Below are 12,943 nucleotides of genomic sequence, written 5' to 3'. Positions count from 1 at the left end.
AAATGTTGTTTCACCATAGTCATGACATATTTAACAAAAGTCACAATTGTTATGTCAATGACGCATATTAAAGTAACCTTACAGACTCATTTGCAGAGTCATCGTGATTTCGTCAACAAAGTACCTCACCCACAATGATGATGTCATAAATTAAAGGAACTCATTTATCTACGTCAATGAAACATGATAAAATATATAAAGTATACTTCACATGTTGCAAGTCATGAATAAAGTAAATGATCTCCAGCACTACAGATTGTTCACCTTTGCTGTGTGGATAAATACAAGCATTTGCCGACAGGACACATTGAATAGTCGGTCAGTATATATTACTTAGTTTTCAATATCCTTACAGAAATGAAAATATAAATATCATGATTTTTACCTCCCGTAAGGGTACGGGAGGTATTAAAAGGGGAAGGTGTGTCTGTGTGTCTGTCTGTCCGTCTGTCTGTCTGTCTGTGTGTCTGTGTCATCATTTTCTAAAATTCAGCTGGCTCAATTGTAATGAAATTTGGAATATATAATCTTTAGGGTAATAGCTAGACCTGATTAGGTTTTGAGCAAGATCGGTTACTGTTTAATTAGAGAAATTTGCATATTAATGAAATCAAATAATTAAGCAATATCTTAAGACTCCATACTTCGATTTCAATAAAAATTTGTATATTCATCAAACATAACAAAATACATTTGTTCATGTACTTTAAACTGTTAAGACAATATGAATTAATATAATATAATTACGCTATATTAATTTGAGTAAACTCGGAAGGCTGCCCTCAGCGGCCGGTCACTGTCAATGGTTTTATGATGTTGCGTCCAGTCTGACGAGTATAAAGTTGGCTTCATATTCAGATTCAACTAGCGTCATATTCAGCGCCATATCCAGCATCAGGTGCTTAATAAGACGCTCAATATGACGCTATCTGAATCTGAATCTGAATCTGACGCCAACTTTATACTCGCCGTTCTAGTCTGCCCAAATTAGCGGATCGAGCAGACCAAATCCGAAACGTTTGGGGAGTATACAAATACTACATATTTTTTAGATCTTCCCTTTGGCTCTAGTGTCTACATTTCAATTGAGTTATACCTTTACGAAGTTCAATTCCGTGAGAGAATGCAATGAAGACTCGGCTGAACGTAGCAAACCATGAGTGTAATATGGCAAGATGGCGTCCATGACACGATCATGTTGACAGTATATACACGTATTGTAATTTGTAGTAGTTTGCTGTGATTTTGGGGCTGCTTCTTCTATTTTTTTGACATTGAATTCGGCGTGAACCAAATCCTACAATGTAAACGCAAATAGAAGCGATTCACATCTAAATTGCAAAGTTGAGTGGGTTTACAGCTAAATTACGCCTCGCTTGGCATAAAATCGAACATACTCACTCTAAGTCTAACCCTAGTCCTGCTTGCATACGAAGTGAGTCGTATTTCGCCATCAGCATGTCTTTTAAGTGTATAGGGCTAGCATACATATGGACCAATACAATCACCATGGCACTGGTGACTTTTTAATCATGATGAATAGATCCGAAAGCGTATAATCATACAGCTATGATATAATTCATGATGACCCACAGACAAACACATGTACAGTTCATGAGCGACATTAAAGTTTAATACATGGAAGAATGGAAAACTTCACCCAATGCGAATGCTTGTTGTAGCACCGCTATCGTTTGTATTAAACTTTAATACTAGATGGTGTTCATCAACGAAGTCGGAATATAGGCTGTAAATAATTTAAATTAAGCCTGATAAAGTATTAAATGGGGTCAATTTGAGATTGATGAAATGGAGGACAAAATAATATTAAAATATTTTACTGCTAGAATTGTTAAAGTGACAGAATTCAAAGAATGAAAGTGTTGATGATCTGAGTTGGGATAGTCAATATTAATTTACCACTTATTCTTCAGGTGGGCAAGATTTCAGGCACTGCTTGGATTATGTTACAGTGGATAAAATGGTGTGTAATCAAATTACATTTGCCATACGTATTGTAATCCAAAGAAAGAAGTAAAAAGGCAGGGTCTTTTAAACGATACACCGGTATTGAAATCAGTACTAGAAAGTATTGTAATATAAATTACGAGTAACGTAACGTACGTGATATTTCAGAATATGAGTAGATCATGTAAATTCCTTGAAAAAAAGAGAGACCAATAGACATATGGTATGTTACGAGTTACTCGTTCGGGAAATATGACTCGGCACATTTAGAATGCTCTCGACCCACCATAATTCTCTACAGCTATGTGATGTCAATTAATCATTTAGTGACAGGAAAGGGGCTGTTACGTATATGCTGTTACTGATAATGTTCGCCATAGATTTGTATAAATTGAAGGACGCCTGTATCACAATGATTTGAATCGTCCAATCAGCTCTCGACCCACCATAATTCTCTACAGCTATGTGATGTCAATTAATCATTTAGTGACAGGAAAGGGGCTGTTACGTATATGCTGTTACTGATAATGTTCGCCATAGATTTGTATAATTGAAGGACGCCTGTATCACAATGATTTGAATCGTCCAATCAGCATCAACCACGATTCATATGATTGACACGTCATTGGTTCACTGTGTACTATTGTCGCTGCTAAAGGTTTTTTTAAAATACAATATGGCCGTTGTTACCAGACACAAGTTAGATTGAAATTTGACGTTATGAATTGATTCATAGACCAAGGAATTAGAGTTTGTGAGTATTATATCATTTTCATTCATTACCTACAGTTGATTAAGGGTTCAGTTTGATATTCAATCTACTCCACATATATATTGGTTATAAATTGCGTTTGTCGATCAGGCTTATTTCGAACTCTTATTAAACTCAAGGTGATAAACAAGTTACTCGTCATGCTTTAGAAAACTCAGCGACCAAGTCACCTTATTTAGAATAATTATCATATACAAGAGAATACTGTGGTATGACACTTGGACAATCATAGACTAAACCCATTTGTTGAATTCTTCATCACAGGACTTCTCCACAGTTGTTGAAGTTAGGAGAATTGAAAAGAAATATCGCTCAGGGAAATTAAATGAAGGCGTTAACACTACCTTCTCAATGATATTGAAACTACCAATGTTACTGAATATATTCCATTGCTACGAGTTAACGATTTACTAGTACATAAAACATATGAATATTGAGATGGATAGTATTGTGGATAGACGAGAATATGTTATCGGTTTGGCGAAGAAAATATGTCATTTAATATATGAAAAGTAAATCTGGGCAGAGCTCATGAAGTAATTGAAACTGTAAGACAACAACAACAACAACAACAACAACAGCAACGACGACGACGACGACGACGACGACGACGACGACGACGACAATATTAAATTGAAGATGTAACTGTAGGTGATTAATTTGAATTGTAGTAAAGAAACTTTGCAATTTCTTGTGTGGTATAAAGCTAATTAGAAATGTTACAAGTTGACTACTGCATTCGTTTTTCATGGACACAGTAAATGTCACTAACGATTGAGCTAACGTTTAGTAATTTGTGTTATTTTTAATACATCATTTAAGTCAGAAAATAATAGTTACAATCAAAATCAATCAATTTCCTTATCTGCAATTTATTTTCCTTGACTCAACTACACAAAATAAGTGATTGAGATATAGTTCCTTGTATACTATTAGAATATTTAATTACTTAATTTAACTAGCCATTTGAATTCAAGATTTCTAATGTCATATGTTACGGAGAAATACCAATCAATCAGTGATATTCATATTTTGACAACTGGTATAAATTTTAACAGTTTGTAATATTTTCACCTTACCAGTGTTAGGGGAACGGGTAACATCAACACACAATTTATAATCCATACTTTGATATCGTCGCCAAATAAATAATACAAATAGCTGCTTAGTTTGACCAGTGGAACATTTATATATTGAAGCCAATTGTCAGTTTCTAAATTTGGACGATCACGTGATTTAAAAGCATCCCACTAAAACTATGTCAGTTGAGAATGAATACAAGAATACACGTACGAATATTAATCAAACAATGATGTCGACAATATGGATGTTTGTTTTATTTCTGAGAATTTATAGCCAATTGCTCAACTTCACGGAATTTCTAAAATATGTCAAGCCTTGATTACAAACGAAAACCTGGGTGTACATCAGAAATTTTTATTCCTGAACATCGACGACCATTACATGTGTACCGAAGAATACCTTGGACAACAATTTGGTTTTATTTAGTCATAACTCATTAAATTATTGTTTACGTAATTGATTGATTCTCATAAACTTAATTTTTCGTGTGACATAATTGTGTATTGCTTAGCTATATGGAACTACCAACGCCCCTATATGGAACTATCAACGCCCCTATACGGAACTACCAACGCCCCTATACGGAACTATCAATGCCATAAATTGTACACCATTTACAGTTGAAAAAACCAGGTCCCACCCCGGACTATAGGCTGTCAAATCTAACAACTTTGGGTGTAAGACAGGCTAACTCGGTATAAAAAGAACATCCATTCCCATGACCAATGCTGACATTATTTGAGACAGGTTTTCTCCGTATGTCGTATGTCATTGAGTTTATGCCATGTATTAAGACACTTAACATAACCAATAATATATTTTACAATTGAACACCAACATAGGAATAACAAGTCCAAGTTAAATTATACACATCCACCCATCCATCCAGGTAGGCAGCCGTACATACTAGATAGATAAATGGATGGATGGATGGACGGATGGATAGATATATAGATATATATGTCGGGAGGGAGGTAGGTAGGTAGGTAGATAGGTAGGTAGGTAGGTAGGTAGGTAGGTAGGTAGGTAGGTAGGTAGGTAGGTAGATAGATAGATAGATAGATAGATAGATAGATAGATAGATAGATAGATAGATAGATAGATAGATAGATAGATAGATAGATGGATGGATGGATGGATGGATGGATGGATGGATGGATGGATGGATGGATGGATGGATGGATGGATGGATGGATGGATGGATGGGGGGGGGGTGGGTGGATGGATGGATGGATGGATGGATGGGTAGATAGATAGATAGATAGATAGATAGATGGATAGATAGTCCTTCAAATTAGTCGCACAGACATTTACAGGCCATGTAGGGTCTATGTACAGGCCATGTAGGGTCTATGTACAGGCCATGTAGGGTCTATGTACAGGCCATGTAGGGTCTATGTACAGACCATGTAGGGTCTATGTACAGGCCATGTAGGGTCTATGTACAGGCCATGTAGGGTCTATGTACAGGCCATGTAGGGTCTATGTACAGGCCATGTAGGGTCTATGTACAGGCCATGTAGGGTCTATGTACAGGCCATGTAGGGTCTATGTACAGGCCATGTAGGCTCTATGTACAGGCCATGTAGGCTCTATGTACAGGCCATGTAGGGTCTATGTACAGGCCATGTAGGGTCTATGTACAGTCCATGTAGGGTCTATGTACAGGCCATGTAGGGTCTATGTACAGGCCATGTAGGGTCTATATACAGGCCATGTAGGGTCTATGTACAGGCCATGTACATGTAGGGTCTATGTACAGGCCATGTAGGGTCTATGTACAGGCCATGTAGGGTATATGTACAGGCCATGTAGGGTCTAGGGTTCCACATTACAAGGATACTAATCGTAAACGTTGTGTTTCTAAAATTCAAGGTGTGGTAGTCGAGTACCGGATATCCATTGTTAGAGTCTTTGCATGGCATTGGGTGTAGCCATCGTGAGTCTTGTCACAATAGGAGTTCACCCACTCAGAGATTGGAATAATGCGGTAAGTTCTCAGTTTATCACATCCGGGTCCGCCTACACATGTATCTGGTAATGTGTCCGCTACGTACACCATCAAATGTAGTTTGTTCATGGGCCAAAGTTCAGATTTCAGTAATCTTTCAAAAACGATACCTGTGAGGGCGTATTTTCGAAGTGGTCATAGAGCCCTTTATGTTTCCAAGGCAACTAGTGTGGTTGTCCAGTATGCATAGATTAGGTGTCGATAAAAATTTAATTAACAGTGTTCAGTTAAAGATACCAGTTGGTATAAAATATCTCTTAAATTGTTTTTTTCGAGAAAAGTGCAATCACTGTGACAAAAAAAGTCAAGAGTATTGTTTTTCTTTTGAATACTCCTCTAAGAAATCAAACTTATTTCATGTTGATTTATCAAGATTCTCCTTCACCTCTCAGGTTGATAATCTAAATACAACGATAACACCATTGCAGTTATTAGTGTGTGTCAATGTTAACTATACTATTCATAGCAAAATGATAGATTTTAAAATATTTTCCTTCTTTTTGTTCTTGATGTATGACATCCGTTGATATGTGCCGACATAATCTGTACATCCCAATGTCATCAACATACTTCAGTCTTGTTTTCATAGCTAGTTGTAGTCATCAAAACTGTGTAGTCCTTCAAGTTGTAAAATTTAAACACGACTTTCTTTCATTCACTTTAGAGCTTCTTCAACGACTTTGGTAAGTTTTGTGACGATAGAAGATGTCGTATGCAGCCAGAGCTAAGACAACCATACAACGACATCGAAACGAAGGTATATAGACTTTGATCTTTGAACTCATTTGAGATGAAAATATTCCAGAAAAATGAAAAAAAAATCGTAATAGTGACTTGATAAATAATAAAGTAAATATGTAAATAATATTCATGACACTTCTAAAAATTGTACGCTGGATTGATGAATTATATCTTGGCAGTGCTAACGAATCTACTGAAATTGTGAAATTCCTATATACTTAAACTAGTAAATGTATAACCACATATATTTTGACACTTTCAAGCAAAAGTATTCTTATTGTTGTTTCAGGTGAGGTGTCAATACGTATCAAACCAAGTCTTCGTCGCGCTGTCGTTGAGGGCGATATACTAAAAAATCTTTCAAAAGATACTCTGCAAAATATGGTAGGCCAAATTGAACAATCCAAAACTATTAGTATATCTGAGGTTATGCCTAGTAGTAATGAAAGTGTACTAGTTGCCAAGTGTACAGACGAACACGACTTAGATGGTCTCTGGAATGATATGACCAATGGAACATTAACACAACGACTTGAAGATGATCTCTATACTATCTCTGGTACTAGTAAGGATTCACATGATATCAAAGGAAAATACAAAGCATCCATTCAACGATGGGAATACAGAAAATGTCGGAAAGAATTGGAAGTTAAAAAGTTTCCAGTAAAAGGTGAGTTACCTTAACTAATTGACAGTGTTATTTGATGTATCGATGTTTAGCTATTACTTTGTTGGTTCGAACGGTTTTTTTTTGTTGTGTTTTTTTGCATACTTTCAAATTGTTGTAGCAAAAACTCAGGCAACGCCTATGTTTACTAATCAAAAGTATATATCAAAATATACTGACCTTTACTTGACGTAATGCGCGCCATATTGTAGATAATGTAAATAGCCTGTAATTCTATCATTATATTTCAGATGTAGTCCGCGACGTTACTGCTGATGACAAACAAAGACCACTATGTCACCCTTTCATTGATGATGATGACGTCATCGATGACACTGGTTCTATATGTGACTTCATGAAGAAAGACCAAGAAATGGTTGGCCTAAATGAGAGGAAAGAGGTACAGCATACGTTTTAGGTGTTTATATATAAGGGGCATTGATTGCACATGTATTATTGATAACGGTGGCTAAATTTTATATCACTTGGGAATGATCTTATGCTATCCCATTTATTAAATATTACCAGGACACATTGTGCTTACGAGATTTATTTTTAAAAAAGGGGCCTCGGTTGATACAGACTGTGACCTGTTCATCCATATGTCACACACACACACACACACACACACACACACACACACACACACACACACATTAGATCTCAAACGTCACATGTATGTATGCATGTGTACGTACGTGCGCACGCGCATACATACATACATACATACATACATACATACATACATACATAGTATACATACATACATACATACATACATACATACATACATACATACATACAAACATACATACATACACACACATACATACATACATACATGCATGCATGCATGCATGCATGCATGCATGCATACATACATACATACATACATACATACATACATACATACATACATACATTCATTGTTTTTCACTTCCGTGTCTCTTCGTAATTACAGACCATTGGTTCAGAGACGTTACCATGTCATGGAGATGATAAAACCAGGATAGCAGGTTTAGAAGTTGCATCTGAGATCATGCGTCCTATGCAAGCAAGTCAGATGGTTGCAGTCCCTCCAAAAGAAGAATGGGAAACCAAAACTAAAGGTAAGCCTCTGATAACCATACAGTACAATTGTACTGACTTAATGACGTCATGTCATTCTGGGATATTAATGGTAATGGTAATGTTTCGTTTCAAATCGTGTACGAGGAATTTGTTGAACTTTACAACCTTTTCTCAGAGTATATTATTCTAAGCTTAACCCCATTGTTGCTTCTTAAATATTTTTTTCTGTAATCCCAGCACTTCATTTCATGTCAGTGACTGATAATCGAAGGTGCTTCTCTGCGAAGTTTTTTCCTTATCACACTATCAAATATGCTGATTTACTCGTCCCATTGAAGTTGATTTAATTCTGTCTGTTAAATTCGGTATATAACATTGCTAACATCGCGTTTGTCATTGTTCTAACATATATAGAATTCCAGCCACGAGAGAAGCTGCGATATGTTTTATTCAAGGCTAGAACAACATTTCATCGTTCACAAACTCATGCCTTAGGAAGGATGATTGGAGAATCGGACCTGACAGTTCTAAATAAGAATGAAATTCACATTCGCACCGAGTCATTAGAAATAATACTACAGATTCTTCTCGAAAATCCAACGAAGTTTTCGACATGTGGTGTACATGAAGTGAGAATTAAATGTCCTGACGTCGTTGGCGGACAATTTGGTAAGAATACTAAGTTGTCTACTTACATGTACTTGTTTTTATGATGGTTCAATAGAACATGTGTGCCTGGTATGAAATGAACCACACAAAGGCACGCAGACCTAGAGGCAAATAATGTATGTATGTATGTATGTATGTATGTATGTATGTATGTATGTATGTATGTATGTATGTATGTATGTCTGTCTGTCTGTCTGTCTGCCTGCGTGTTTGTTTGTGTTTGTTTGTGTGTGTGTGTGTGTGTGTGTGTGTGTGTGTGTGTGTATGTATGTATGTATGTATGTATGTATGTATGTATGTATGTATGTGTGTATGTACGTGAAAAATTGCAGAGATCGAATAAATGTTCTATTATATACACGGGACTCATTTTCCATAGTTTGACACAAGCATAATACGAGCATGTTTGTTTCTCCTATTTCAGAGGAAAGCAGACAGAAGGAAATGGTTTATAGCATACCAGCTGTCACCGAAGTAAGAACTCCTGTCGCCAAAGAGATTCTTGGTGCTGATGTTGCAGAATTCCACGATTTGACTCGAAGTAGTGATGACGATGAACGAAAATTAAAAATGACACTATCCACACCACGTATTTCTGCCACGGTACCAATGCCCCTGCCTCGCCAAGAGAAAGCGAAAAAGACGCTTATAATTATACCGGACATTGATCAAATAGAGTCTGAAGGGACTCTGGTTGGAACAGCCGAAGCTGGTCGTCAAAAGGAAACTAGATCGTCCATTACTGCCATCAAAGAGGATAAAGACGAACCGCACCTAGGGGGTGAAACGTCCCAAGGTACAACCAAAGTTTCTACAAAAGTTGTTTAAAAAAGTGATGAAGAGAAGGGAGAAGACAACGATGGTCAGGAAGGAGAGTCTGGTATGACAGAAGGTGCTGCAGCGCCCCCTCCAGGAATTTCATCAGAGCAAAGAGCCGCATTGGAAGCCACTGTTTCAGGTGCGTTAATGCCTACACTTTGTAGATTGAGTTCTGAGCTTTGATATAAAGTATCTCGATTTACGACTAAGGATGGACTTCAAGGGATTAATAGAAAAAAAATTAGAAAATATACCAAGCGTAAGAAGATGAATGACAGTGAATACAGGAATGTAAGAAAGTTACACACGAACATGTAAACATAAACAATAAACCGGAAATTATATTTTTATGCTGAGTAATTGATATCACAGTGTTGTTAATAACTCGTCGTTGTGGGCGCTCTTTTTACCTGCCAAACACGGGTCCAGTTTATGAGCACTTAACAACAAAGCCCTTTGTCTATAATTTCTACTTCAATTTAGTCAAAAGTTACTTCTATTAAAACCTTCTTTTTTTAAATTGATCAACTGAACGTTTTTATTCATATTGCTATTAACTCAAGTATAGTTCATCAAAAACGACAGTTTAATAATCAAGTAGAGAGAGTTATGGACAATTTGTTCATTAATTCATCTTTTCTTCCTTTTCCTTTTAGACATTTTCTTGCCGAGCCAAAGAAGATTCATGACGTTGTTTGACTTAAGGAGACGATCTTGGATTTATCCACCAGGAATATTGCACACTAGAAATGGTAATATGGTTGTAATTGATAGGGATGAAAATGAAGTCCAAGTAACAGACGAAAACAATGAAGGATATGCAAGAATAATATCATTTCATGACGAATTCACCGAACAATTCCAACCTTGGGACGTGGCCACGTCATCTGATGATACGATATTCTTTATGACAGATCGGGGTAACAGACAGATTGTTGTCTGCGATGACAACGGTGAAATTCTCACAACATTCGGCGAACAAGTGGATATGGATCCCAGGGGAATAGCTCTGATGGGGGATGACCGTGTCGTCGTCACTGATGTCAGAAACAACTGTGTACGAATGTTTACTTGTGATGGACGACTCGTAGCGACATCTCGTGCAGTACGTGGAGATGAGGGACAATTCAGCCGCCCTCACTCAGTGGTTATAAATAGCCGAAATCAGGTAATCGTCACCGATAATGGTAACCATCGCGTCCAAGTCTTAGACTCTGAATTGAGGCCTGTCTTTTCATTTGGGTCAGAAGGCTCAGAAGACGGGGAACTGTCATTTCCTCAAGGCGTGGGCGTTGACAGGTTTGATAACATATACGTGTGCGATTTCGGCAACTTTAGGATCGTTCAATACGATTCCGATGGTGATTTCGTGGAGAACAGGTATCTGCCAGTTCAACCAAATGATATCGCGATAGAAAATGACGAAAATATGCCTGTAGTTAGAATCTACGTAACGGACTTATTGAACTACTGTATCAAGGTATTTTTACACTTCTTGTCCCAGATAGACGACGCATTAGGTCTCCTTCTCTTGGCAGCACTCTTCGAACAAGAGGATTGACACTGAAAGATCTAACTATATACTTTAATCAATGTCAAAGTCACGTGGTGTTATGCAGTACTCAAAGAGACAAAGGGATGAACAACTTTCAATGTCCGTTTGGATATTTATCAAATAAAAGAGTTAAGACCAGCATTTACAGAGAACATAGGGTACCCCCCCCCACACACACACACACACACACACATACATGACAAATACTGTTGACAAGAAGTATAATAATTAAACGGGGACATTTCAGAGCGAAAAAATAAAGTTTAAATTCAAAACATCTTTGTTGTCTTTATTATTGTGTTGCATGATAGTTATTCATCATAGCTGTTCTATTAGTCAGGTGTGTTATGATATATGAATCACCTAGGTGTTGGCTTATATTGACATGCAGACAGTTATGCATGACTTTTTATCAGGAAATTATTAGTTCAAAAGGCCGACTGATAATAAAGTAAACGATGGAGCTTACAGTTATTGCAACTAGGCATGTATTGGCAAGAACAGGGAGAAATACAAACGTATTTGCCTAAAGTAGAATGAAATGAATGAATGAATGAATGAATGAATGAATGAGGGGGTAGATGGGAATTTGTATGGGTGAACAGGTTGGTATAGGCTGAATGGAGGGTGAGTGGGTGGATGGCAGGACGGATGGATGGATGGATAGAAAGACCGACTGATCATGATGGGTGGATAGATTGATGAAAGGTTACATCACTGGATCAATGTTTTGGGTGGATTGATGGATGAATGGATGAAAGGTTGGATCATTGGATGGATATATTGATGTTGGATGGTTGGATGGATGGATGGATGAAGGTTGGAACATTGATGAAGGTTGGAACATTGGATTAGAGGATGAATAGATAAATAGATAGATTAGTGAGTCGATGGACGGCTGAACGGCAAAGAATATAATAATTGATTGGGTATTTGTGTTGAATTATGTGCCTTGTGCTTCGTTGTGTATAGCCGTTGTATTCCAGACGAACAACAGGCGCTCAATTGTTGCATTGTTATAGCGCCCTCTGGAGACACTTAATGTTCCAATTATATGTGGTACACATTACATACATTCTTTTCGCAGCCTGACGCATTTTTAATTGCAATGAGTTATTAGACCAATAGACAACATCCAATAATGTAATTCAATAATTAAAGTAACACAACATGATAAACACTAAAAATCCTTTTCGATGATATATGCAGAACATTTTTAAAAATTCAAAGAAGTACAACAACCACACAATGTATTACATATTTAGTTAATCAAATGTGCTTTAGGAAAGGTGTTGATGTAATGAAATTAAAACATATATAATTTTTTTGTATGAAACGTTTTCTATTGTCTTTAGTTGGTTATTCGTCTTGTTTCGCCGTTACAATGTCGCGTGACACTCCAAATGACGTCAGATGGTTACATAGACACAAAGTGTAGTTTGGAGTAGATTCTGGAGACACCTTTGATAGAAAATAAACACAAAATAGTAATTAGGTATTATACAGTTGTTATTTATCAGTTGATTAGTTTATTAAGAACGGAAACACAACTTAGTAGTACCTGAGACGATAGTCACTTTTAAGTCT

The 12,943-nt window shown here is 36.8% G+C and overlaps 2 protein-coding genes across 2 annotated transcripts; both read left to right on the top strand.

Annotated features, from left to right (window-relative positions):
* The first annotated feature begins 2,637 nt into the window (after window positions 1-2,637).
* Window positions 2,638-9,810, top strand: LOC144440297 (uncharacterized). Its single transcript, XM_078129657.1, has 8 exons — window positions 2,638-2,722; window positions 5,699-5,813; window positions 6,499-6,591; window positions 6,865-7,245; window positions 7,494-7,642; window positions 8,204-8,351; window positions 8,728-8,982; window positions 9,407-9,810. The coding sequence occupies exons 3-8, from the start codon at window positions 6,540-6,542 to the stop codon at window positions 9,808-9,810; spliced, it is 1,389 nt and encodes a 462-aa protein (XP_077985783.1). The 5' UTR covers window positions 2,638-2,722; window positions 5,699-5,813; window positions 6,499-6,539.
* Window positions 9,811-11,585, top strand: LOC144440298 (uncharacterized). Its single transcript, XM_078129658.1, has 2 exons — window positions 9,811-9,940; window positions 10,458-11,585. The coding sequence occupies exons 1-2, from the start codon at window positions 9,865-9,867 to the stop codon at window positions 11,360-11,362; spliced, it is 981 nt and encodes a 326-aa protein (XP_077985784.1). The 5' UTR covers window positions 9,811-9,864; the 3' UTR covers window positions 11,363-11,585.
* The last annotated feature ends 1,358 nt before the right edge of the window (window positions 11,586-12,943 follow it).

The sequence above is a fragment of the Glandiceps talaboti genome, chromosome 9, assembly GCF_964340395.1.
Source record: "Glandiceps talaboti chromosome 9, keGlaTala1.1, whole genome shotgun sequence".
Taxonomy (NCBI): domain Eukaryota; kingdom Metazoa; phylum Hemichordata; class Enteropneusta; family Spengelidae; genus Glandiceps; species Glandiceps talaboti.
The sequence above is the reverse complement of the archived record's forward strand: the minus strand, read 5'-3'. Positions and strand labels throughout refer to the sequence as shown.

Coding starts and splice junctions, on each gene's coding strand:
- LOC144440297 (XM_078129657.1), top strand. CDS start 6,540: ATGTCGTATGCAGCCAGAGCTAAGACAACCATACAACGACATCGAAAC. Junction 7,643..8,203: donor GCCTAAATGAGAGGAAAGAG/GTACAGCATACG, acceptor TCGTAATTACAG/ACCATTGGTTCAGAGACGTT. Junction 8,352..8,727: donor ATGGGAAACCAAAACTAAAG/GTAAGCCTCTGA, acceptor TAACATATATAG/AATTCCAGCCACGAGAGAAG.
- LOC144440298 (XM_078129658.1), top strand. CDS start 9,865: ATGACAGAAGGTGCTGCAGCGCCCCCTCCAGGAATTTCATCAGAGCAA. Junction 9,941..10,457: donor ATTGGAAGCCACTGTTTCAG/GTGCGTTAATGC, acceptor TTTTCCTTTTAG/ACATTTTCTTGCCGAGCCAA.